Below are 18,710 nucleotides of genomic sequence, written 5' to 3' on the forward strand. Positions count from 1 at the left end.
TCTCACTTCTGCCTGTGTCATTGCAGGACGAACAGTCACGCTGCAATCGACTGGGGGAAGATGGCCGAGCAGTGGCTCCAGGAGAAGGAGGCTGAACGGAGGAAACAGAAGCAGAGGTTGACTCCTCGCCCATCTCCCAGCCCCATGATCGAGAGCACCCCCATGTCCATCGCTGGGGACGCCACGCCGCTGCTGGATGAGATGGATCGATAGGCCGTGCTGGACCTGAGCAGTAACATCTGCTCTCTTCTCCAGGAAGGGGAAGGGAGAGTGAACAGTTGAAAACAACTTCCCTTCCCTTAGCCACATAACTCCTGTTTTATACGTCGTGAGATGGTGGGAAGTGACTCTTGGTGACGTGCACCTGAGCAAATGAATAGACTCGGCAGGGCTGGTCTAAATAGATATACTATATATATAAAAATATATCATAGGAAGGAACGCTGCAGCGGCCTCTGCGTTCCAGGCCCTGGTTCACCACTTCGGAAGCTCAGCAAAGTAATTATGAGGTCAAACGAATCTGTCCTTGTACGTGCACAACAGTCTGCTTTCACCGCAAAGACTTGGAAGCAAACGTAGCTGAAAGTGCAGACCATCGGCCTGGAGTGAGCCTGTTTTATTTGGATTCTCCCAAACCCTGACTGTCACCTCTCCTTGCCCTGAGAGCACAAAGCAAAGTCACGGGGGTTGTGACAAGCAAACCAGAGCTCTCGGAAAGTTTCTGTTGTTGTTTGCTTCATGTTTTCACGTGTAGCAGGCTCTGTGGTCTGTGCCAACCCCCAGCTGTGTTCATAGGGGTCTTGCACAGCAGCTCTGGGGCTTGGGGTCTTGCCGGAGAGAAACGCAGCTGTCGTACCAAAGGCTTGCTCTCTCCTCTGGCTTCTTTTGGAACAATATTTATTTAGTTTTGATTTTTTTCATCAGACTGCAAAGCAAAACACCAGCCAACAGCAGCTTTCCCGAGCGCGGGACAGACACGTGGGCTAAAGCGCAGCAAGAGCAGCCAACCGGGAGTGCATGACATCCTCCTCCGTATCCGCTTAACCCTGCCCAGTTGTAACGAAGAGGGGTGAATAAATAGTGTTTCTACTGAACGCTAGTCGAGAGGTTTTCTGCCTGCACCCTGTGCTGCCTGCCCGCCCTCTCCTCTTAGCAATGGATTTGCTTAGAAGCAGAGTTCGGTGGTGAAAGTCGATGCTCCTTCTTCCTTTGTTGCTTGGAGTTGCCCTCTGTGTGCTGAAACTTTCACAGAGAAGCTGATTTCTGTTGAGCTGATAAAGAATAATGTTTTGTTTTCAATGCGTCATATAAAGACATCACACCGACATCTGGGGCCCATGTCTCTTTGGCTGGGAGAGGCCCTGGGGGGCCTGGGAGGGGGGCAGATAATGCAGGTAACTTCGGTCACGTCAGGAACAGCCCGCTGCGGTGTTGCAGAGCGACTGCCAGCGCTGAGAGCCATTTCTGAACTGGAAAGTTCCTGCTGCACACACTTTCCTCTCTCTTGCTTTGTTAGTAGGGGATTTTCTATGGAAGCAGAGTCTTTGTTCCTTCCAAGTGCTCCTGGTTAGCCTCTTCTTGCTAGGAAATGAGCAAGAACAGCAGATCTTAAGAAACAAAGGTCTGTTTTGCATGTAAATGCTCCTGAAGAATGGCAGCGACCCGGGAGACAAAGCAAAGCTGTTTCCACAGAGAAATGCAGGTCCTGGCTTCCCCACCGTCTCCTCAGCTGTACTGAGGGGCTGGCAGGGTTGTGTTCCTCCCCTGCAACCGCGCCGGCCAGGCTGGAGGACCGTGCTCGGGGCCCGCGGCTGATGTGGGTTGCAGGCGTACTAACCTTATGCTATTTTTTTATTTTATGAAACTCTGTATGACGGGAATTTGACTGGGAGTAGCTCCTTACCAGGGATGTATCGGACCTGTATGGCGAGGGGCTAGTTGTGCGTTGTCGGCTCCTTTTTGGCTGTCTTTGTTTTTAGTTTTCCCTTACCGTCAATAAAAATTCTACTTTTGGGAAGCTGCTTGCCTGCCACATGTCTGTGCTTCCCATGGTGACGCTGTGGTTGCCGCAAGGGCCTTGCACCCATTAGCAGTGCTGGAGAGGGTGCGATGCCTCGCTACAACCTTGGTATTTCCCCCCTAGGCTCTTGTGGTCCACTTATTTCAGGGATTTGGGATCGCATTCCACGCTCCTCCAGGAACAGTGGGGTTTGCATGGGGCAGCTCTGCTCTCTGGGCTGTCTCATCTCCCAGGGCCGTGTCGTGGCAAAACAGGAGACGGCACTCAGCTCCTGTGGCCCCAGCTTTTCCCTATTCTGGAATGTGGTGCTGGTGCGGGAAGATCTTTCCACTGGCCTCACGGGGTAGGAGAGGGGACGCTGGGCCAAACCACGCTCCTCACTCAGAAGCGCTTTGCAGGAGCTGGTGGCAATGCCCCATCTCTGGGCGCTGCCCTCAAACTCTTCACTACAGGAGCCCAGTTATCAGCACGGGGCACAAGTCTGGCTGCGACCACCCTCCGCCAGGCGGGGATGCAGGCAGCTTGCCCTGCCCAGGCAGTGTCCGCCTTTGTCCCAGGACTGGAAAAGCTTTTATTGTCCTCCTCCAAAGAGCTCTTGTATGATGTTTGAGGAGCCTTCGGGGAGGGACAAGGCCCCTGCTCCTCCCAGAGCAGCCCCTGCTGCTCGCTGCCATTGCTGGGGGCTGGAGAAGGAGTCAGTGCTGGAGTGGGAGCGCCGTGCTTCTCCCAGCCTGGGAAAGGGCAGCAGGTTAAGCAAGATTATTAACTGGTCCTCAGGAGAAATACACCCCTGGGGAGCTGGAGCTCAACCCTCTGTGGCAGGGGAGCAGAAATCAGGGCTCTGCCCCATGCTGGCATGGGGACGGGCACTGTGTCCCCAGCCAGAGCAGCGACTTGCTGTCCCTGGTGCCCAGGAGGATGATGTGAGCTGGTCAGGAACAGCTCAAACCCTCAGTACCCACCCGGCTCTAGGTGCTGCTCCTCCCGCAGCCCCGCAAGCGGGATCAGCCCCGGGATTTCCCCTGGACGTGGCCCCCGGTGCGATCCTTTCTCCCCACAGAGATGGGGCCGAGGCTGCGCCATCTGCTCAAGCAATCGACTTTATTACACAGCCAAGACCCGCGAGGGGGGAGTCAGGGCTGCGGCTCTCATGCAGGCTCTGCCTCAGCTTTGATTTTCAGCCTCTTCTTTCTGTTTCTCTCCTTCCTCCTCCTCTTCCCACTGGCGGTGTGGACCAGGGGTGGAGGGGCTGCGGACGGCTCCCTGCCCAAGCCCTCCCGCACTGGGGCATCCCTCAGGATGGTGTTGGCCGTTTCCCCCACGTCAGGCAGTGGGGCCCATGGGTCCTGCCCGGTGGGGGCAGCAGCTGCAGGATGGCTTGGCTCCCCGTTTTTGGAAGGGCCTTTCTTCAGACCTTCCCCCTTCTTTTTCTTGTCTTTCTTCTTCCCCTTCCTCTCTTTCTTGGCTGTCTTGGGGGGGGACGGCAGGCGGGCAGGCACATGATGCTCCACTGGGACGGCTCCTCCGCCCACGCTGCTCCACAGGGGGCTCAGAGGGAACCCCCCAGGCCTTGCCGCCCGGTCGATGAGCTCCCCACCGAACTCGTACAGCACCGGCTCCCTGGGCACCGCCACGACCACCGTGTTGTACGCCTTGCACCTGCAGAGAGTGAGGAGGCATGGGGTGAGGCGAGCCCCAGCGGGGCCGAGCGGGGGGACAGTCCCCACGGTGGGGGGCACTCACCAGACGTAGAGGTAGGGCTCCACGCACTCCTCCTTGTAGGCGAACTCGAAGCAGGGCACCTGGATGACATTGAAGAAGGCCTGTCCCACCACCCGTGAGGCCGTGTCGTTCACCTGCCGCAGGCACTCCTTCAACCTGCCGCGGGGCAGAGCCGGGGTGAGGGGGCCGGGGGACTGTTGGAGGGGCTGGGACCCCCGGGATGGAGGAGTGCTGCGGGGCGCAGCTGGGCGTGGGGCCGCTCACCTGCGGTCGCAGTCGCAGTGGCTGATGGTGTGCCAGCGCAGGTTGCGGTACCCATAGCGGGCGGTGAAGGGGTGGATGACATGCTGGCAGTGGTCATGGTCCCGGCAGCACCGGTCTGTGTCCCGGTGCTCCCCTGCAGGGAAGGTGCGGGGTTCGGGCAGGGCTGGGGGGGCCCGCACGCATGGGCTGGGGCTAGATGGGGTTGGGATCAGGGCTGGGGCTGAGCTGGGCTAGAGCTGGGATCAGAATTAGATTGGACTGAGACAGGACTGGAATCATACTGGGATGGGTAGGGGCTGGGACTGGACTGGCACTTGGGTGGGGACAAGGCTGGCACTGGGATGGGGACTGAGGCTGCACCAGGACCACAGTGGGGATGAGACTGGGACTAGGCTGGGATCAGGATGGGGACGAGGACCAGACCAGGACCAAGAGAGGGACTAGGCTGGGATCAGGAAAGGGACTGGGAGTGGACCAGATTGGACCAGCACTGGGGTGGGGACCAGAATGGGAGCAGGATGGACCAGGGATCAGGCTGGGGACAGAGGGTGGATCAGGACTGGACCAGCACCAGGATGGGGACAATGATGGGACCAGCATGGGGACCAGGATGGACCAGCCCTGTCCAGGGACCGGACAGAGGTGTACCGGGACTGGACTGGCACTGGCATGCAGACTGAACTGGGACGGACAGACAGGTTGAACTAGCACGGGGATGGGGACTGGATTGGACCAGTACTGGGATGGGACTGGACTAGGATTGATGGGGACTGACCTAGCACTGGGATGGGGACTGGGACTGGGACGGGGTGGGGCAGCACAGGGCTGGGGCTGGGGCTGGGATGGGATGGGAAGCAGTGGCCCGGCCGCCCTTACCCAGCTGCTCGTAGACGTCCGCGTTGCTGCCGGCGCCGCACCACAGCGTCCCGGGGTAGGTGAGCCCACGGCGGGCGCGGGGCCGTCCCGGCGGGGCCGCTCCGGTGCCGGGGGCCGCTCCGGGGGCGGCTGCCAGGAGGAGGAGGAGGAGGAGGAGGAGGAGGAGGAGGAGGAGGAGGAGGAGGCGGCGGCGGAGCAGCCCCGGAGCGCACATAGCTCCGCGCCACTCGCCGCCGTGGGGCCGCCTTATAGCGCGGCGCAGCCCGCCCCCGCGGGGCGGCCCGCCACGGCCCGGCAGCCTGCGGAGCGGCCCGGAGAGCCGGGTGCTGCAGCCGCTCCCCGGAGCCGCGGCTGTCCCGGGCCGGCAGCCGCGGAAAGGGGTCGCCCCTGCCGGTGGGGCCGGGCCCCGTTGCTGTGGCAGCCGGTGGGGTGATGTGCGGCGCGACGCGCCCGCCCCGTGACGCACCGGGCCCCAGCCCCGGAGCGGCCCCCACGGGAGAAGGATGCTCCCCGCGACACCCCGTCCCGTCCCACCGATGCTCCCTGAGACCCCGTGTCCCGTCCCACGGATGCTCCGCGGTGCCTCTCGCAGGGGCAGCCCCGGTGCCCCGTGCCCAGCCTGGGCTGGCAGCCCGCAGGCGCCCGGCAGCTCCCAGCACGGCTGCCAGCGCTCGCCTCCCTCGGCTCCCCCGCCACCGAGCCCATTGACAACCCGGGCACGGATCTGGCGTGCCGGGCGGCCGAGGGTGCCAGTGCTCGGTGGGGCAGGATGACTCCCGGACACCCCAACGGCAACATACGTGGCCTCGGAAAGTCCCCGTGGTGCCCGAGACTCCACAGGCTGCAGGGCTGCACCCTGACCACCACCCTGGCTTGCCGACCCTCACGCCTATGGTACTGCGGGCATTGTGCCACCCGCACTGTGCCCTGGCATTGCTGGTGCAGGCGGCTGGGCACTGGGGACACCCACGCGGGGTGCGAATGCCCCAGCCCCGGTGCTCCCCACCACACAACCGCCTGGCTGGGACAGCAGAGCCCGGTGGGGGCACATCGCTGGCCCACGGGCAGGGCGCCCGCCTGGCACCGGCCCAGGGCCCAGCTGGCCGAGGGTGCTGGCGGGGGCCCAGCGCCGCAGGGACTGCCCCCGCTCAGCTGTCGCTGTCTGTGACGCTCCCCGTCACCGTCCCACTCGGCTCAGCCTCGCTGCCGGCACCCAGGTATGGAGCTGACCTGGGCACACTGGGACCCCAGGGTACCCATGTGGGGGGTGCGGATGGGGAGGGTGGGGGGCACCAAGCTGTAGGGAGCCCTGCAGGGACTGCGGATGGGGAGTCTCACCCCCGTTACGTGCTCGGTGCTTGCAGTGCCTGTGGTCCCCACACATGGACCTGTGCCACGTCCCCACTGCCCGAGAGAAGGGCTGGTACCTGGTGCTGATGGCCCCCAACGTCAAGGGTCCCAACTACGCCTGGCTGGACCCCTCCCGGCTCTACTGTCACCCGCAAGTACACAGCACCCGGGGCAGAGGGCGCCCATGGGGGTGCCTGGGTGGGCTGCGGCTCTGTGGGGCTGTCAGGGCACCCACCCGTGGCCACAGGTACCAGCACATGGGCTGCAGGTGCCCATGATGGGCTGCAGGCACCCAGCACCTCCGCTCTCTCCCCAGGGCCTGCAGGACTGTGTGGCTGACCTGCTGCAGCCCTTCCAGGGAGACCCCATCGACATGGTAGCTGGTATCGATGCCATGGGCTTCATCCTGGGTGAGGGGGGATGTGGGTGAGCCCAGGGCCCCCATCCCTTGGCCCTGTGGGGCCTGACAGTGCCGTGCCCACCCCCAGGTGCTGCTGTTGCCACCGTGCTACGGAAAGGCTTTCTGGCCATCCGCAAAGCCGGGCACCTCTGCGTGCAGACGGTGACGCAGCCCTACACCGACTACTCGGGCCGAGAGAAGGTGATGGAGGTCCGCACCGATGCCATCTCGCCAGGTGAGCTGGCAGGGTGTTCCCATCATGGCGGGGGGCAGCCAGCGCAGGCACCGGGCACTGGGCACCAGGCACTCAGCTGCAGCCTCTGCCCCCTCCCAGGTCTGCGCATCCTCCTTGTGGACCAGTGGGTGGAAACTGGAGGCACCATGCGAGCAGCCATCCAGCTGGTGGAGCGGCTGGGGGGGGTCGTGGCAGGTAGGAGGGGGGGGTACTGGGGCACCCTGGGGTGCACCCGTGGGTGCAGCAGGAGCATTGTCCCCGCACCCCATGGTGGCCAGCACTGAGCCCCCCCCCACCATGTCCCACAGGTGTCACCGCCATCTGCATCGAGGACAGCGAGGGCGGGCGGTGGATCCGGGAGAGATACAAGTGTGCCCACTGCGTCCCCCCTGGCCTGCAGCCCCACTTCGACCGCCACCAGTTTGGCTGGGACTGATGGGGGGCTGGCACCTGCTGTGTCCCCCCATGTCCCCCTGTGGGTGCAGGGCTGCTGGCTCTTCGGGGCAGGGATGCCCGGGGCATCCACCACGTGGTCTCGCTGCCACCGTACCCGAGATGCTCACCCTCCTCGGCAGCAGCCATCCTCCCCTGGCTCCATCCTCCCACCAGCCTGTGAACCTGGGGAGCTGCACCTGGGAGCTGGAGAACCCACAGCCAGCCCCGGCCCCCATCCCCGCACCTTTCTTAAAAAGCATAAAAAAGGTTTTATTAAGACAAATAGGAGCTCGGGGGAGTCTCCCCCTGCAAGTGGTACCTGGGTTTGCATAGCTAAAGGAGCTGCACTGTGCTCCTGCCTGCCCCGGCCGCGGGTGCCCAGGCAGGCAGGGGGCCAGGGGGGCCAGGGCAGCTCCCTGGGGCCGGCCGGGGCAGCCCCTCTTTGGTCCAGAGGCGTGAGCGCAGGGGGGGCCAGGGGCTGCCCCCTCACTGGCAGCACTTGGGTTTCTTGCGGGGTGCCGACAGGTACAGGTCGCTCTCGTTGCTGCTGATCCCTGGAGGGACAGAGGGGTGGGAGGGGGGTGGGTGGGGGTGAAGGGGGCACCCCTGCAGGGCCAGCGGGGGGTACTCACGCACGGTGTCACCGATCTTGCGGGCGCTGCTGCGCTCCAGCTCGGCCAGCACGCTGCTCTCGAAGGTCAGTGCCGCCACACGGAAAAAGAAATCCCGCACGTTCTCCCCTGCCCCGTGGGACAAGACCCCCTGAGTGTCCCCTTGCCTGGCCAAACCCTGGGGTCCGCATCCCCCCTGCCCGGCCAGGGACCCACCAGTGAGCGAGGAGACAGCCCAGTACTCTGCCTGCATCTCCTGGGCCACTTTCAGAGCATCCTTCTCCATCAGGCTGTACTGCGCCGGCGTCTGCCAACCGAGCCGGGGTGGTGGGTGGGTGGCGGGGATGACCCCCCCCCAAGCCGGGGCGCAGGGAACCCACAGGAGGGGGGACACACTCACGCTCAGATCCTTCTTGGAGCCCACCAAGAAGAGGATCACATTGGATGGGTCGTTCTCCTTCAGGGCGTCAGCCAGCCACTGCCTGTTGGGGCCACTGTCACCGGCTGGTGGCTCATGGCCAAGCGCTACCCTCTTGCTCGCACGCCGCAGCATTGCCAGCAGCCCCGTGCCCTCCTGCCCAGCTCCTGCTTCTCCATCCATCCCCATCACCCCCCACGCTCGTCCCCAGTCCCATCTGAGCCCCTTGGCTGCGTGTCACCTACCGCGTGTGGTCCAGCGACGCCACATCGTTGACATCGAAGACGATGACGATGGCTGGGGGGGAGAAGAAGGGGTGAGATGGGGAAGAGGACAGCCGGTGGGGTGGGACATGGTGGGGACCTCACCTTGCGCTCCCCGGTAGTAGGTGGAGGCGATGCACTTGAAGCGCTCCTGGCCAGCTGTGTCCCACCTGGGGGGGCGCGGGAGGTGAGGGGGGGCCGCAGGTGTGCGCGGGGGGGGGCTGGTGCCTACTCACAGCTGCAGGCTGAAGGGCACCCCCAGCACCTCAAACCGCTCCATCTCAAAATCCACCCCGATGGTCGCCTTGTAGTTCTTGTCAAAGGTGTCCTTGCAAAAGCTGGGGGGGAGATGGGTGTCAGCAGCCCCCGGCCCCCCATGCCCCACCCCTGGGGGCTCAGTGCCCCCTGCCCTGGGGGTGCTCCGCACCAGAGTCCGGCCGGAGCCAGGCTCAGCCCAAGGTGCTGCTGCCCTTTGTGGGGCGGCTCTTCCCCTGCCCCCACCCCACAGACCCTCTCCGGGGTGGTCCCGTTACCGGTTGATCAGGCAGGTCTTCCCCACCGAGAGGTCCCCCACCACGATGATCTTGGAGATCTTGAACCTGCAGGGCAAGGGGACGTGCAGCCGCTCAGCAGGGCGGGGGGCTCCCTGCCTGCCTCCCCCGCGCTGTCCCCACAGGCCGGGCGGGTTCATGGGGTGGGGGGGTGTCACCCCGCAGCCCCCCGTGTCCAGCAGTGCCCCGCAGCCCGGCTCTCCCTCCCCACCGCCAGCCACAGCCCAGCCCGGACCCTCGTGTTCCCCCCGCGCCGCATTCCTGCGCCGTGACGCAGGGCTCGGCACATGGGCAGCGCCGGCAGCCACGCGGCGCCCGCCTCGGGGACCCCCCACGCGGGGCTGGCAGGGCCACGGGCCCCTTGTCACCCATCGCCCCCCGCCCTGTGTGGGGCCCCCGAATCGCCCTGGACTCACCCCACAGTGCCCGTCCGCTGCTCCTGGCAGGCACTGGCCACCGTGGGGTGGAAGGCGGGGCGGGCGTGCAGGGCGGCCTCCTTCCGAAAACACTGTCGGGAGGACAAAGGGGGACCCCAGTGTGACCACGGGGCTCAGCGAGGCTGCCACCGGGTCAGTGTCCCCCCAACTCACCGGGGGCAGGTCGGTGATGACCCTGTCCCTGCGGACCGGAGCCAGCATGTTCATCGTCCCGCGGGGCTGCCGCGGTGGGCTGGGTGGCCGGGGGGAGCGGGGACGGGCCGAGGGCCACCGCGAGACCTGGGAACGGAGGGAGCAGGGAGCGGCAATGTCCCCGTGTCCCAGCTGTCCCCACGTCCCCATGCACAGCATCCTGGAATACGGCTGTCCCTCTGTCCCCAAGCGGGGCTGTCCCCTTATCCTGATTGTCTCCACATCCCTGGGACACAGCTGTCCCCATGTCTTGGCTGTTCCTATGTCCCCCAGCATGGCTGTCCCTGTGTCCCAGCCACCCCGAGATCCCCAGGTGTGGCTGTCCCCATGTCCCAGCTGTCCCCATGTTCCAGCTGTCCCCATGTCCCAGCTACCCCCATATCCCTGTGCATGGCTGTCCCCTTGTCCAGACCGTCCCCACATCCCAAGTGTGCCATCCCAGGGCACGGCCATCCCACATCCCGGCCATCCCCACGTCCCCAGGCGTGGCTGTCCCTACACCCCGGGGCACAGCCGTCCCCATGTCCCAGCCATCCCCACGTCCCGGGGTACCACTGTCCCCATGTCCCAGCTGTCCCCACATCCCAAGCCTGGCATCCCAGTGCACGTCCGTCCCCGTGTCCCACCGGTCCCCACATTCCCCGAGTGTGGCTGTCCCTGTGCCCCCCGTGCACCGTCGTCCCCCTCCCGCATCCCGGTCCACGGCCAAGCCCTCTCCGCCCCATCCCGGTCCCCGTTACCGCGAACCTCCCGGCTCCGGTAGCGGTGCTCGGCGCTGCACGCCCTGCCGCGGAGGAACCGGCGTCCTGGCCCCTCCCCCGCCTCCCGGGGGAGGGGCCAGGACCCCGGTTCCTCCATGGCTGGGGCCACTGCGGTGCTGCCGGCGCGACAGGACCCCGGTAACGCCCCCACATCGGGATTCATACCGGCCCCCCCGCTGTCGGGGCGGCGGGGGGTGGTGGCACGCAGGACTACAACTCCCATGAGGCGCCGCGGGCGCGGGGAGCTTATGCGCATGCGCAGATGAGGCAGCCCGCAAGTACTACCATTCCCGGCGAGCCCCTCGGCGCCGCGAGAGTTGGGGCAAACGCTCGCGAGATTTGGGGGTATAAGCCCGTGCGGTACGGGGCAGGCGGCCCCTTTCGGCTTCTGCCTGGCCAAGATGGCGCCTAAGGCGAAGAAGGAGGGTGAGGGTTTGGGGCAGCGGGGCCTGTGGGGCGGGGGGGGACGTGCCGAGGCGTCCCCCGGGATGCGGGTGTACGCGGCGGGGCCGGGCTGAGCGGTGCGGGGGGTGAGGGAGGGCCGCAGGCCGGTGCTGGGCGCGGGCACGTGGAGGTGGCGGGAGAGGCCTGCACTGGCGGGCCCAGTCCGGTTATCTGAGGGAGGGAGGGCGGGCCCCGATCTCGGTGCTGGGACTCTCGGGGCCTGTGGGGGGTGAGGAAGCTGGCGAGGGAATGGGCGCTCCTGTCCGTCGGTGCGGTGGGAGACCGGTTTGTTGGGAGGGGAAGGGGAAACTTCAGCCGCGTTGGGCGTTTTGGGGCTGGTCGCAGTTGGATGAGGGAGCACGGGCCGCTTGGAGAGGCCCCGTTCATTGAGCTGTCTGATGGGGGAAGCCACGGCCCGTTGGGGCAGGCAGGGAAGCACACACTGGTCCTGCAGTTCCCGGTTGTGCTGACTGAGCTGTTGTTACAGCTGTGCCTCCGAAGACAGAGGCAAAGGCTAAGGCGCTGAAGGCCAAGAAGGCCGTCCTGAAGGGGGTCCACAGTCACAAGAAGAAGAAGATCCGCACATCACCCACCTTCCGTAGGCCCAAGACCCTGCGGCTGCGGCGGCAGCCCAAGTACCCCCGGAAGAGCGCCCCACGGAGAAACAAGTACGTGTGGGGTGTTGGGCTCTGCCCTGCTGCGGGGCTTGCGGGGTGGGAGCAGCCCCGTGTGTGGGCTGGTGTGGGGACCTGTGCTCTGCTGCAGGTCCCAGGGTGAGACCTTGCCAGCGTGCTGCCAGGGAGCTGAGCCACAGCTTGGTGACAAAGCGGTGGTCACTTGAGGTGCAGGTGATGATTTCAAGCGACCAAAGCCTGAGAGTTTGTGATTAGAACTTTTTTTGGCAACTGATGCACCCCAAACTTTCTTAGATGGCACCTGTGGTATTTGAAAGCTGCTGAAGTGCAGAGGCAGTATCTGCCAGCCTTCTGCTAACCGCAGGGTCTCTCCTGCAGGCTGGACCATTACGCCATCATCAAGTTCCCTTTGACCACAGAGTCGGCAATGAAGAAGATTGAGGATAACAATACTCTGGTTTTCATCGTCGATGTCAAGGCAAACAAGCACCAGATCAAACAGGCTGTCAAGAAGCTGTATGATATCGATGTGGCCAAGGTCAACACATTGATTAGGTGAGCAGAGGGGGAAAGTAGGTCACTGGTGGGTGTGAGATGCCTCAAGAGCCTGGGGTGGCTTTTAGCAGAAAGTGGGAACACGTGTGAGTTTCAGCAGTTGTGGGTACTCTCAGGAGGTGTGGGATTAACCTCCATGGCATTTTCAGTGTTAAAGTTTTGAGAAATGCAACTTGTGACTGAGCATATCTTAGTGGCAGTGGGGAGTGTTGGCAGACCAGAGGATTGGCTTCATCAGGGAGCTCTTCTAATGTCTTGTGCAAATGATGTGAACGTTTTTTACCACTGAGTAAAGTGATGTTTCCAAAGGAACCACTGATGCACACTGCTATAGCAGGAACGTGGAGCAGGTGGGAGGAGTTGTGCGCCTCTGTACTGATGCCTCCTGTTCCTCCTAGGCCTGATGGGGAGAAGAAGGCTTATGTCCGACTGGCTCCGGATTACGATGCGCTGGATGTAGCCAACAAGGTGAGAAATCTTTGAAACTGGGCAGCTCCTGCTGTCTTGTATCTCCTGTGCCCGGTTGTTTGTCCTGGCGTACAGGTGAGGTACTTGTGCTTCAAGCACGGTGGCACTTCTTTGGAGTGTCCATGTAGTTAGACAGGATCTTGGTGTTCAGAAGCAAGATCACATCATCTGGCAAAATGCAATTTTGCCTGGAAGATCGTGAGGTTAGGTGGGAAAAGTTACTGAGAGAGACTTGCTGCTGTTCCTCAACTCCTCCAGGGAGAGGCTCCGCTCCACAGGACCACAAGAGCTCCAGAGTATTAGTGGGGAGGATGCAGAAACTGCCCTGCAGCTTCTAGGTTGACGCAGCATTTGTCCTAACAGTGTTCTTGGCCAGTGCTGTTGGCAGCTCATTTAACAGGGGGAAATGATGCCAGGGGCACCATTAGGGCAGGGGCACTGCTGCACTGCCGGCCTGGGAGGAGGGGTTTCTGCCGGGCAGGGGGCTGGAAGTGGCAGGCACTTCAGTCCTCGGTGTGGTCAAGGTCAACAGGAGGCAGTGGGGGAATGTTCTGGAGCAGGGGGATGCGGGTGTGGATTAGCACGGGGTCACGGTGCAGTAAATGTTTAAAGCGGTTGTGTAAGGCACTTGGGCAGGTCTGGGAGGAAGAAGCCTGTCCTTGGGGGACAGGAATCCCAGGGAGATGCAGCCCTGGCAGTGACTTCTGTGGTGGAGGCTCTGCCTTTCTGCCGCTGTAACATCTGTTTTAACATGCTTTGCTCCTTTCCAGATTGGAATCATCTAAACTGCATCTGCCAAGGACTGTACAGACAGGATAATAAACCCTGTGACACCACTGAGGGGCTCTTGTGTTTTGTGACAGCATGGCCTGTGCGAAAGAGCGCCCGGGAAACTTTTGGGGCTTCATTTCAGTAAAAGGGGCTCCTCCCTCCCTCCCTCCGGCTGTAGCCTGGTGGTAGGTGGGCAGAGCTGGCTGCTTCGAGAGTCCCACCCTGGGGTTTCCTGGATCACTGACCTGCTCTCTCGGCTGTCGGTAAACACGAGCTGACGCTGCCCCGAATCTCAAATATCTGTTTACCTGAGACCTCTGGTACCCTCCTGCATTTTGTTGCCTTGTGTAATTAGCATGTGTTCATGATCTCTGTTCTGGTGTCCTACATAGCTTCCCTCTGGAGCGTACCAGAGGCTGAGGAGTGCCCAGGGCGTAGGTAGTAACCGCAACAAAAACCTGTTTATTGTTCAGGCCTGGCATGAGCGGGGTGTCGCACCGTTTTCCGAGTGTATCAGCTATTTGCTTATGCTGCAACCTTCACTTGATGAAGCCCTCAAGCCAATGCCATCGTAGGGGCTTTGTGTGGCTTTTTTTTGTTGTTGTTTTCCAAACTCCCCATGCTGCAGTGTGGGAATCGCAGCCTGGTTTCCCTGACGCTGTTCCTGTTAGGTTGCCTGTAACCTCATGGGGTTCATGGCCCTCATCAGGGCTGTTTCCAAACTAGCTGCTGTTGCCGCCTCAGCAGTCTTGCTTCCTCAAATTTGTAGATGAAACCGGCTTTTCAGAGCACTTGGGAGAGTCATGAGAGTGGAGTGCTGGGCGAGCAGGGAATGGAGGTGAAGTATGGATAAGCCTTTAGGGGTACTTGATGTTAAGTATGCAGTTACGCTTGAGCGAGATGGGGAAAGCCGTGACTAAATACTGACGGGGGTAATCGAGCTCTTGGGCAGCGGGACACTGAGTTCCTTCCAGCCTCTTGCCCAAGGGTGGCGGAGTCCCGGGGCGGTGGTTTGAATGCAGAAGGGTGGTGGTAGATGGAAAGGGGGAGCTGTCCCAGCTGCCGCTGCTCTCGGGACTGTGGGTAAAGATGTGCACTGGGTTGTGTGGCCCTCGGGGTGAGACTTTGCCTGGCACTTGCAGCTCCGGGTGCTGGGGAAGCACCGCTGCATCTCCCTGCGATGGGAGGGCGCACTCAGGCTGTTGCCCCGCGCCCCAGCCCGGGTCAGGGGCTTGAAACTCAGAGAGCAAGGGCTGTTGGCAAGCTGTGCTGGGCCAGGTCAGGCTGAACAACAGGCCGCCTTCCCTGCCTGTGACATAGCCCTGCCGCTGGGAGTACGGTGGTGTGAGGAGCTGGGGCAGCCCTGCTCCCTCCTGGGGCTGGGTCTGATCCCGCTGGCCTGCGGGTTAGAGGGCACCAACCCAGCCCCCTGTGCTGGGCCTGGGCGCAGCCAGGGAAGGGGAGCAGCAGCAGCAGGGGCTCTGTGCGGGTAAGTGCTGCAGCATGGAGGCTGGGGAGGGATTTCACATCAGCATCACTTGCAGTCTGCCCTGACCCTGTCTCAACTTAGCCCAGCAACTGCTGCGCTTTGCTTCCCTGCGCTTGCCTCTTGCTCCAGGCTGGCAGCTGGCCTGACCCACAGCTGCCCCAGCCCGGCCAGCACCATGCTGCTGGGAGATGCTCCAGCTGGAAGGCAGGAGGGCAGCGGGGGGGAGCCAGGCTCCCTGCTTTGGGAAGCTTTGTCATGCCTGACCCTTCCACCCTGCTGGAAGGGCGGTGGAAGCGTGGGCTGGTCCCCTGAGCCTGTGACCTGCTGGGGCAGAGCTATGTCTGGGGACATGGAGAAAGGTGCAGCAATTGAGGTGAGGGGAAACTAAGATTTGGGCTTGATTGTGGGGTATTTGCAGATGGAGTCAGTGCACAGAGGCCATGGGGCTTAAGCTGCAGCTGGGAAGATGCGTAGCTGTTGGGATGTGCTGCTGAGGGTAAGGCTGTGCCCTAAATGGGCTCCCTGCAGCTCGGTGCGGAGCTGCTGAGCTCCGCTTTGAGCGAGGAGGGGGCAAGGCGGTGGGTTTGAAGCTGGTGTAGGTCCCTGCCCACACTGCGTCCCAAATATCACATCTCCGCTCCAGCTGCCAGGCTGTTCCCAGCAAGTGCCCCCTGCACCCACCATGGCATCAGTGCACACCAGGAACCCTGCCAGGATCCCAGCCCTGTGGGGTGTTTCCAACTAATCACCGGCTTATTTCAGCTGCAGTACCTGTCTCTGCCGCAGCTGGGCTAGGAGTCCCTCTAAACCCCACTACTCTAGGCCAGTCTGGTGCAATCCCAGAGCCATCACGTCAGCAGGATTTGCCTTCCTGATGCTCTGGTGCTCCTCAGGACTGGCTGGGCTGGTTCTGGCCCTGCTCCCCCAGTGAGCTGACCCCCCTCTCTCCTCCTGCCGCTCTGGGGGGGCTGCTGCAGGAGAGGGCCCAGCATGCTCGCAGGGGTCTGGAGCTGCATGGTGCCAGTGAAGATCGCTCCAGGGGGATGCGAGCATGCAGCAGTCTTCCAGGAAGAGCCTGTGGCCTCACACGGCTTTCCCATGCCAGCTCCACTTCACGTGGCTGCCGGGTGAGTCATGCAGCCCAGCCAGGCTCCTTGCCGCCAGGCCAGAGACAGGCAGGTCAAGGACTGCAGCAAGGCTCGGTACCTATCCTGGCTCCCTTTCCCTGCTCCCTGCACAGCCCTGGGTCTCTGGAAGAGCAGGAGAGTGAGGAGGAGGAGAGGGACCCATCTGTGGGAGGGATGGGGTCTTGCTATTCAAGGCTCAGCGTGGTGCAGCTGGGCTGGTAGGACCCAGCAGGCTTGAGCGCATCCCTGGAACAAAGCGAGTGGCAGAAACGTGCCATCTCCCTCCCTGAGGACTGCCATCCCTCCGCTGGGAACAGGGGCACGTCCTTTCCCATGGCATTGTCCCCCTTATCCTCCCCCAACACTGCTTTGCCCCACAGAAAAGCCAGCCCTGGTGTGCTGCGGCAGCAGTAAACAGGCCAATTTTAATGCACATAACACCCAACATCACCATGGGAGGGACTCGTCCCTTCCCTTGCAACCCTCTCAGGCCATCAGCTGTGAAACATGGCCAGCCCTGGCCCTCCAGCTGCCTGTGCAGAAGCCGGCTTGGGCTGCTTTTCCATCGGCTGTGCCTGTGGCTTCGGTGGCATCCCTGCGGTTCGGCGAGGCTGTTGGGCTGGTCCAGCAGGGAAGTGCTTTTAGGCAGCAGAGCGGGTGAAGGCAGGGCCCGGGGCCAGGGAATGAGCCCTAAGGCACATCAGAGCAGGTTTGGAGAGGCCAAGACCTCCAGGAGCCAGAGCCCGGGTCCCCCTTGGCGCACACGTCTCAGTCTATCAGAAACTTCTCACCATCTACGTCTCTCCCTGCAGAGCCCTTGCGCAGGGAGGGGAAAAAATCGGAGCGGAGGAGGCGGGAGAAGTACATGAGGATCATGGCGTCGAGCAGCAGGAGGTTGGCGGTGAGGAAGGCACCCTGGCCCTGCACCTCCACATAGCGGAGGAAGTACCAGGTGAGGTAAGCCTGGGGCGCCAGGCGGAAGGCGAAGTACATCACCAGGTTGACGTACTTGTTGGCCTCATAGAGCACTGGGGAAGGCACATTGCTCATCTTCAGCAGCATGCGGATGGTGAGGAAGATGTTGCTCACCTCCACCAGCAGCAGTAGCATCGCAGCCACCAGGAAACGGCCCGTGATGATGAGTGAGATGAAGGCAGAGATGGCCTGGGAGTGGGGGGGACACACAGCAGGGTCAGCTCTCCTTGCCCTGGGGGAGGTGAGTCCTTCCCTGCCAAGGTGTGGATGTATGTGGTGCTGCTCCTCGCCACCCAGAGATCCCAGCATCCCCCCAGGCACCTGGGCCAAGGGAAAACCAGTCTGGAGAGCCAGTTTCCCTGGGGACCAGTTACACCTCCCTGCGTGGGGAGCCGGGACCAGCCTCCGGCTCTTCTCTCGCCCGGTGCGGCAACCTGTCTGGCTCTCGGTGCTCAGAGCAGACGCTGGTAGGCATCCTGCCCTGCCGAGTGCCCTTGCCTTGTTGATGTGCAGCCAGGCCGAGGCAGAGGGGGGGGATCCAGCTTGCCCCGCCGCAGCGCGCGGAACCTGCACGGGGTGTGTGGTAGCCCCCCATGCTTGCCCTTTGCTTCCCTGGGGCTGTACTCACCATGGCATGGTGCACCAGGTACTCCCAGGAGGAGCGGGACTGGTGGTTGAAGATGATGTCAAGGCTGTCGTGGATAAAGTAGCCTGCGGGATGAGGGAGAGAGCGTTGAGGGGGTCTGGCTTGTGCACCGTCACCTGCTGCGGTAAGGGGGAGCAGCGAGGAGGAGGAGGAGGGTGGCGTGACTGTGCTCCAGGCGTCGGAAGCGCCTCCGCCCCGGCTGGGCGTGGGGAGACGGCCGGGCCCCGGGGGCTGGCAGCCTGCGGGCTCCGCGCTCGTGATGGAGGCAGGGGGCACGGGGAGTCATCCGCGCCCCGAGCCGGGGGCTCATCCCAGGCCAGCGTGCCGGGCTGGAGAGGGAGCAGGCAGAGCCCGGTGGGGCGGCCGCGGCCATCGCCCTGCCCGGCTCCTTACCTGAGGAGAAGCAGACCAGCAGGTGCCCTGAGACGCTGTAGCCGTCCTGGATGTCGGAGAGCAGCTCCGGGGAGTGCCAGAGGCTGGGGGCCAGGAGAGGAGGCAGGGGGTCAGCCCGGGCGCCGGGATGGGGGACGCGGGGACCCCGTGCCTCCTCCCCTGGGGGCAGCGCCCGGGGTCGTGCTCCCACGGGGGCCCGGGGCCCCGGTCCCGGTTTGCGGGCTGCGCACCGTTTCCCCCCCTGCCCCCGGTGCCCGGTACCTGAAGAGGGCCCACAGCCCCGCCAGCACGGAGTGCGCGAAAGAGACGAGGAGGTTCCGCCAGCGCCAGGCGCGGCTGGGGCGGCTCCGCACAGCGGCGGGCCGGGGCAGAGCCAGCGCTGCCCGCCGCAGCCCCCCGAAGATGGCCACGCTGCCGCCCACCAGCGCCGCCGAGGGCGCCCGCCAGCCCGGGCCCATCGCGCCAGCTCCGGCTGGCGGGCAGTGTCGGCCACGCCTCCCCGGCCACTCCTCGGCCACGCCACGCCTCAGGCCACGCCTCGTCTCAGACCACGCCCCCGTCAGGCCACGCCTCCCCGCGGCTGCCGGCCCGGCCCGGTGCCGGCTCCTGCGGGGGGGGGTTCCGCCCCGCCGCGGCCCCCCCGGAGCGGGACACGGGACTGTCTCGCTGTCT

The 18,710-nt window shown here is 63.5% G+C and overlaps 6 protein-coding genes and 2 non-coding genes across 10 annotated transcripts in view; 5 read left to right on the plus strand and 3 right to left on the minus strand.

Moving 5' to 3' along the window:
* Positions 1–2,017, plus strand: part of SUPT6H (SPT6 homolog, histone chaperone and transcription elongation factor) — a 30,358-nt gene extending 28,341 nt beyond the window's left edge. For both annotated transcript variants that reach the window (XM_087752354.1, XM_087752356.1), the window contains exon 37: positions 27–2,017. In XM_087752354.1, the coding sequence (XP_087608480.1) occupies positions 27–213 (187 nt within the window). In that variant the 3' untranslated portion in view covers positions 214–2,017. The remainder of the gene's footprint in view (positions 1–26) is intronic.
* Positions 2,018–3,102: 1,085 nt separating this feature from the next.
* On the minus strand, positions 3,103–5,249 carry PROCA1 (protein interacting with cyclin A1). Its single transcript, XM_087751686.1, has 4 exons — positions 4,883–5,249; positions 4,007–4,139; positions 3,764–3,898; positions 3,103–3,679 (listed from the first exon to the last, which is right to left on the minus strand). The coding sequence occupies exons 1-4, from the start codon at positions 5,094–5,096 to the stop codon at positions 3,169–3,171; spliced, it is 993 nt and encodes a 330-aa protein (XP_087607812.1). The 5' UTR covers positions 5,097–5,249; the 3' UTR covers positions 3,103–3,168.
* Positions 5,250–5,397: 148 nt separating this feature from the next.
* LOC104012777 (uncharacterized) lies at positions 5,398–7,418 on the plus strand. Its single transcript, XM_009465175.2, has 6 exons — positions 5,398–6,099; positions 6,247–6,387; positions 6,549–6,642; positions 6,721–6,867; positions 6,967–7,062; positions 7,176–7,418. The coding sequence occupies exons 2-6, from the start codon at positions 6,265–6,267 to the stop codon at positions 7,301–7,303; spliced, it is 588 nt and encodes a 195-aa protein (XP_009463450.1). The 5' UTR covers positions 5,398–6,099; positions 6,247–6,264; the 3' UTR covers positions 7,304–7,418.
* A 221-nt stretch (positions 7,419–7,639) lies between these two features.
* Positions 7,640–10,831, minus strand: RAB34 (RAB34, member RAS oncogene family). Its single transcript, XM_087751685.1, has 11 exons — positions 10,522–10,831; positions 9,736–9,861; positions 9,562–9,653; positions 9,128–9,193; positions 8,831–8,932; positions 8,700–8,764; positions 8,577–8,628; positions 8,314–8,395; positions 8,130–8,220; positions 7,935–8,042; positions 7,640–7,856 (listed from the first exon to the last, which is right to left on the minus strand). Exons 1-11 carry the CDS (start codon positions 10,789–10,791, stop codon positions 7,789–7,791), a joined length of 1,122 nt encoding a protein of 373 aa, XP_087607811.1. The 5' UTR covers positions 10,792–10,831; the 3' UTR covers positions 7,640–7,788.
* Positions 10,832–10,842: 11 nt separating this feature from the next.
* RPL23A (ribosomal protein L23a) lies at positions 10,843–13,473 on the plus strand. Of its 2 annotated transcripts, XM_087751689.1 has the most exons (5): positions 10,843–10,961; positions 11,467–11,647; positions 11,993–12,169; positions 12,568–12,637; positions 13,408–13,473. In XM_087751689.1, the coding sequence occupies exons 1-5, from the start codon at positions 10,937–10,939 to the stop codon at positions 13,420–13,422; spliced, it is 468 nt and encodes a 155-aa protein (XP_087607815.1). In that variant the 5' UTR covers positions 10,843–10,936; the 3' UTR covers positions 13,423–13,473. The 2 variants fall into 2 exon arrangements, with proteins under 2 accessions (XP_087607815.1, XP_087607816.1); XM_087751690.1 differs by lacking the exon at positions 13,408–13,473 and having other exon boundaries at positions 12,479–12,616.
* LOC148056365 (small nucleolar RNA Z17) lies at positions 11,821–11,894 on the plus strand. Its single transcript, XR_015703614.1, has one exon. It is a non-coding gene; the product is annotated as a small nucleolar RNA Z17 (small nucleolar RNA).
* LOC148056366 (small nucleolar RNA SNORD42) lies at positions 12,427–12,493 on the plus strand. Its single transcript, XR_015703613.1, has one exon. It is a non-coding gene; the product is annotated as a small nucleolar RNA SNORD42 (small nucleolar RNA).
* Positions 13,474–13,624: 151 nt separating the features above from the next.
* Positions 13,625–18,503, minus strand: TLCD1 (TLC domain containing 1). Its single transcript, XM_087751687.1, has 4 exons — positions 18,300–18,503; positions 18,039–18,121; positions 17,628–17,710; positions 13,625–17,188 (listed from the first exon to the last, which is right to left on the minus strand). The coding sequence occupies exons 1-4, from the start codon at positions 18,494–18,496 to the stop codon at positions 16,793–16,795; spliced, it is 759 nt and encodes a 252-aa protein (XP_087607813.1). The 5' UTR covers positions 18,497–18,503; the 3' UTR covers positions 13,625–16,792.
* Positions 18,504–18,710: the final 207 nt, after the last annotated feature.

This window comes from Nipponia nippon, unplaced genomic scaffold (assembly GCF_047370975.1).
Source record: "Nipponia nippon isolate SJK-2023a ecotype South Korea unplaced genomic scaffold, ASM4737097v1 scaffold_15, whole genome shotgun sequence".
Taxonomy (NCBI): Eukaryota; Metazoa; Chordata; class Aves; order Pelecaniformes; family Threskiornithidae; genus Nipponia; species Nipponia nippon.